Source organism: Acanthisitta chloris, unplaced genomic scaffold (genome assembly GCF_000695815.1).
Source record: "Acanthisitta chloris isolate BGI_N310 unplaced genomic scaffold, ASM69581v1 scaffold14125, whole genome shotgun sequence".
In the NCBI taxonomy this organism is placed as follows: domain Eukaryota; kingdom Metazoa; phylum Chordata; class Aves; order Passeriformes; family Acanthisittidae; genus Acanthisitta; species Acanthisitta chloris.
Window position 1 is genome coordinate 20134 of NW_008673288.1, and position 6085 is coordinate 26218.

General features: G+C 40.0%; 1 protein-coding gene across 1 annotated transcript in view; it reads right to left on the bottom strand.

Annotated features, from left to right (window-relative positions):
- Nucleotides 1–333: 333 nt before the first annotated feature.
- The window catches only part of LOC103802427 (rho-related BTB domain-containing protein 1-like), a gene marked incomplete at its 5' end in the record, with an annotated part of 6999 nt that continues 1247 nt past the window's right edge, over nt 334–6085 (bottom strand). The window contains 3 exons of the mRNA XM_009074898.1: nt 334–1628; nt 2138–2243; nt 3715–3803. Coding sequence (XP_009073146.1) covers nt 1459–1628; nt 2138–2243; nt 3715–3803 — 365 coding nt within the window. The remainder of the gene's footprint in view (nt 1629–2137; nt 2244–3714; nt 3804–6085) is intronic.

Sequence of the window (6085 nt, forward strand, 5' to 3'; positions counted from 1 at the left end):
AAAAATCACAAACAAACAGCTTTTCACATTGGTATGCTGAACTGCCAGCACAAAACAGTACTAACAAACCTAACACACAATACTACCTTGGTTACAGAGTTGTGCCTGAGACACTGCACAGGATTGCATGTTTATGTTCTACAGTCTATGTATTTTAGTTTTGGTCTTTTAGAAATGCTCTCATTCTTATGTAATCTAGTGTAACACTGCAGCTTTAGAGTAATGGTTGATAAAAAGTCATAAACACACAGGAACACTGGGAGCTTTTTCTTTTTGTGCACCATTTGTGCAGAATTCTGCCTTTCTGCTATCAGTTTGCCCCCAGTATTCTGGGAATATCTACTTCCAGGGGGAATATATCACCTACTTTAAAATAATCTAAAATTTTGATTTCTACCTGGGAAAAGCTATAAAAGAATTTGGATCAAACTGAAGTAATGTTGTGTGTGAAGATCCTTCTTCACTTACAAAATGCTGCAACACTAGATAACATCTACCTGTTTTTGCAGCCCTTTCATTTGCTTGCACTGAAGCAAAGAGGAGTTCAGCATGAGGAATGGCTGCATGGTTAAGATCCTGCAGAACAAGGTAACTGCCATGCAGTAATTCAAATGCAAGCAGTGCAACTGCTTTTTGCATTCAGATCCATACTTGAATAAGGATATAAATTAATAAGCCCTTCTAAATGCTTTTAGAAATATCCTCTTTGATCTAGACATATAAAACCTCTGAATACTTAGAATCACTAGATTTCACATGGCCCACATAGTCATAATTATTTGCACTTACATGGCAAATATTAGAAATACATTTGCCTACAGTTGAACAGGTAATTATACTGCCTATGATTCAGCTGAGCAAAGATCAAGCACTCTATATCTTGCAGTTATTGGATCTTATTCTAACCCTTTACTTTAGAAAGGGGAAATAGCCATCTAATTATATTACCAGTGCACAGTATTTAGTTTAAAAAAAGACAACCTATAGGAGGCAACTAGATTTTTTCCCTAAGATGACCTTTTATGAGATACTCTAAAAGCAGTCTCTTACGACTGAAGATTGTCTATTTCACTGTACTCACATAGTAAAAATAGTTAAAATCTAATTATAAAGCTGCTACATGGTTATTTTGTGGTCTGTAAAACAAAACAGTACCCAGAATTTTATCTGAACAAAATACACCAGACAGTATAAAAATATTTCCCAATTGGAGATTGAAACATTAATGCTGGATTTGGTTTTTTTTTATATAAAAAGAAAAGTATTAATGGTTGACATTTACCTGCTTACCAGTCAAAAATATATATATGACTTCGAGGAGCTGTTCCAGGCTCACTCTTAGTGAGCTTGTGCTTTTGACCCTAGCAGTAATAAATGCACGCTTGGAGCACAGTTTCCTGAAAACCTGAACTACATCTTATTTCTAACAATAAGACTAATTTCTGGCTGTGGATTTCTTCAGGCAACTACAGCAGAGGAATTCCAGAAGCACCACTTCCGCTTTGAATGATGTTTGTTCAGTGCAACATCTTCCTTTTCTCTTTCTTTTTTAACTCGCTGGTAGTGATCTTCTTCCTTTAAGTACCACACAGGTGGCCACCGATGCCTCTCAAAATATTCTTGATTATCTGATTGAAAAGAAACAATGAAAAAGTCTCCAAACAAGCCAGGAAGATACACAAATCCCCAAAATATCAAACAAAAAGCTATACAGAAAATCATTAATCCAGTCTCTGTGTTGTCTGGCTTATCAAGGATTCACCCAGTCTCCTCAAATCCCTTCCTTACAGCATGAAAAGACTCTGGAAGTGGCTGCACTCGAGAAGCCTTAGTCCACCAAAAACTATAAAAAAGCACAACCTTTCCAGATTTAATTTTACATTGTGGAGCCTGAAAATAGCTGTGTTCCTTTTAGCATCACTGAAGTAGGTAAAGAACACAATGCTTGCCCAGCAATCAGGCTAATTAGTATGACCTTTCTTTACAGAGAATAATTTATGAATGCTATTCAAGACAGTGCAGAGGTTCAGTCTCATGGCTTAGCTGTCTGAGCTCATCTTTGCCTTCATGTTTAATCTACTGTGTGGAGAGAAAGAAGGGGAAACATCATGAAAACTAGGGGAGAAGTTGCCCATACCTGAAGATTTAGCTTTGATTTCCTTCCGGAATTTGGAGCAAACACTGTTGTAATTGGTGCAGATGTAGTGCAAGCACCAAGCTGCCAGCTGGTTAGCATTGTGGAACTGTGAAGAAAAGCAAAGAGCTTATTCCATTTCCTGAGGTTATCATTAATTTTGCAGTCCCTATTAACAGCTAAAGCTAGAATGGTCCTCAGCAGACCCTACCTGGCAGTGCTCTCCTGAGCATATGGGGTAGCTCTTGAGGCTGAAGTGGCCTCTAGGTGCCCTAGACCTTGGCACTCAATTCTGCTAGAACAACCAGTGACCCCAAAGGCTCATGAATAGGTGCTTAACATGCCCAGCATCTGGCAAACTGTGTTCAGTCCCACACACAATCTGAACCCAAGGCATGCCGGACCTGAAATTCCTGGTGTGATTGTACCAGTCATGTGTTGCTCACTGCAAACCCTGCTCTGAAGTAATTCCCTGGAAAACTATGCTTGTGGACAGAAATCAAACATACTGAAAGCTCAGGACAGAATCTAGTCCAAGCTTCCTATAGTCATAAGCAAGCACAGCTATAATGCAAGTCAAATTGTACAGCCTGCGTATGGATTTTGGCATTCTGACTGTCTGCTAGGATCTCTTTGGGTTATAAACACATCATATTGAGGTAGGTACTGGGCACAGAGGATATTCTAACAGTAGTTAAAGATATTGCTTCTGTCTTCAACCAGGAGAAAAGGAAAAAAAAAGAAAAATCACTATTTGTAAAATCAAAATGAAGTGAAGCAAGCAGCTTCCTCTTGGGAAGGGTTCAGTCCTGGTTTTGCAGCAGGGTTATAGGTATTGCAAGAGAGGCACTCGAAAACACCTGCAGGAAATCTTATGTGATGGCCAGCTTGTGCACTACTTCAGTGCTACTTAAACCCCAGACTTCAAGCCAAGATGCAGCTGACTAATTATTAGTGTGAAATCAAGAATAATAAAACTGTAAAAATATTCTAGCTTGTTTGCCTGTATCTGGGAGTCTGCTGCAGCACTCCATCTGGAAAACAGAGGTGTGCAGTTTCACTGTGAGTTGGAGGCTCTCTCAGTGATTTCTGGCACTCAAGAATCATTGAAGTGCAATTGAACATAAAGAAGACTTGAACTCACTCTGAATTATTAATGATTGAGTTTGAGTGGTCAAAGTATTCAAAAAATGTTGCCTTTGCAAAACAGGTCTAAATATGTCTACGAGCAATGAATTGAAAGGAACCTAAGAATCAGTCACCATTACAAAGCAGAACAGCTCCATCACATTGCTTTTCATGTTACTGAACCATGGCCATGAGGACATGGAGCTTGGAAGTTCCACAATCAAGAACAACTGAAATATATATTTGAAAGAAAACTCCTCTGAGACTACTTAAATGGATGTTTCACCTTCGAACTAATGGAAAAAACATCTTTAAAATAGAAGATTGTACTGCCAGTTGTTCTCAGAACTGCAGACTTGAAGACACTTAGAAGCAATGCTCAGAACCAGAAAGATGCTAAAAGCAAGTCCTGCAGCTGACCAGGATATATTTAATAAACAGTGTACACTGACCTGTGCCAATTCCAAATAGGATAGTACTTCCCCATCTATTGCAATGCCACTCATGGAGGCTTTTGTCAGCTCTTGTACTGCATGCTGCTCTGTTAGAGGAGAAAACACATCACTCACACAGGAAATGGTCACATTTCAAGGTCAGATCACCTACAGGTACCAAAGAACCAAGGCAGAATGTTCTCCCTCCTCCTAGTGTTAACTAGCTTTATGCAATGGTCACATTCACCCAGATATCCTTAGCAATTTCAGCTTTGGGTGAAGTAAAATTCTGACCTCTGTGGCTGAAGGTATAAACTGTCTTGCTCCAGCAGAGCACAGTCCCCATGAGGATTTGCCCCTTTGCCTTAACCCAAACAATTTATTTTGGTTTCACACACAATTCTTATCTCTTTCTGACAGAAAGCAAGCCTGGAGTTAATAACCACTTACAGAAGCTCAAAGCTCAGCAGCCACTAGTCTCTTTCTGGCAGAATGGATGCTACAATATTCAAAACACATGAGAAACATGGATCAGCTGTTTCTTTTCAGTAATACAAATGTTTTAGGCAACAGTGCACTTGCCATTGCAATGAGTACCCACAACACTGATACAGACAAGGTCATTTCAGGCCTTCTTCAGATTTTCAGATTAGGTGTTGCTAGGTATCCAGATGAAGGCTGATCAGCTCCTCCAAAAGTTCAGTTCAACATCCTCCTTAACCCTTTCCTGGAATCTTAGACATTTGAGTGTTTTTGGGGAAACATCAGCTGATTTGATTCTACTGGGTTCAGTTATTGGCTGTAGCCTTTGGATTCAAAATTCTTTCATCAAGAATTAAATGGAACGAACTGTTCTTGATACTGTATGTTTATGCTGCAATTGCTTGAAAAAAAAATAACCAAAACTTCATATAAAATGTGCATATAAAATCAGGCAATAAAGACTTGGTCTGTCAGAAGCAGTGAGGACAAGAGACACAGTCCTGATGCACAACTGAAGGAGAGTTAGGGTTTGGTATGTGATTAAATTTTGTCTAAGTGTTGTCCTGTAGATACATGTAGCTTTGCTTCATCTGTCTCTGAGTTTTGGCCTTGGTTAGGTCTTCAGACCAATGCCAAGTTACATGCATAGAAAGAAACATCATCAACAACAACAAAAGCCAAGCAACCCCAGAGGTCTGGGGTGTGTATGGATTTAATTTTAAAACTTAAGTGGTATTCTATCCTGTAATTTTCTCTAAATACGGGATTTAAAAGGTTTTCTTCCTGAAATGAGGGTCAAATCCCCATCTATATAGCAAAATATCCAATTCCCATCTAGGCAGTGAAAAAGGATCTAGACAGCATTTCTAAAAAAATCCCCTGTCACTACACTACCTTCTGCATTTATCAACTGATGGACACCCTACTCGACCCTCCTTTTGCTCCCAATGTATTTATAAAAACGTTTTTTGTTGTCCTTGACTTTAATGGCCAAATCAAGTTCCAGCTGGGCTTTGGCCCTCCTAATCTTCTCCCTGCATGACCTCTCAGCATCCTTATAGTCTTCCCAACTTGCCTGACTTTCCTTCCAGAGAGGATAAGATTCTTTTTTTTCCCCAAGCTCTATCCTGAGTACTTTGCTTAACCAGGCTGGTCTTCTACCTCAATGACTTGACTTCTTAGACACAAGAACAGCCTGCTCCTGAACAATTCTTTTTTAAAGCACTCCCAGCCTTCCTGAACTTCTTTACCCTTCAGGACTGCCTCCCAAGGAACTCCATCAATCAATGTCCTAAACAAGTCAAAGTCTGCCTGCCAGAAATCCAAGGTGGAAGTTCTGCTGCTGGCTCTCATTACCTCACCCACTATTGAAAACTTTATCATTTCCTGGTCACTATGTCCAAGATGTCCTCTGACCACCACATCCCCCAACAGTCCTTCTGTGTTTCCAAACACCAGGTCTAGCAGAGCACTGTCTCTGGTGGGCTCATTTACCCATTGTGTTAGGAACGTGGTCTTTCACACCTCCTAGACTCATTTCTCTGCTATGTTGTATTTCCAGCAGACATCTGGCAAGTTGAAGTCACCGATAAGTACAAGGGCCAGTGATCATGAGACTTCTGCCAACTGTTTGTAGAAAATCTCATCTGACTGCCCATCCTGGTTGGGTGTTCTATAACAGACTCTCACTGTGACATCTGCCATTTTGACCTTCCCCCTGATCTTCACCCATATGCTCTCAACTTTGTTATTTTCACCATGGTCAATTTGAGTACAGTCAAGGCACTCCTTAATATACATTGCTACCTCATCACCCCTCTTGATATGCCTGTCTCTTCTAAAGAGCTTATTACCATCTATTACAGCATTCCATGAGAGCCATCCCACCACATTTCTGTGATAGCAA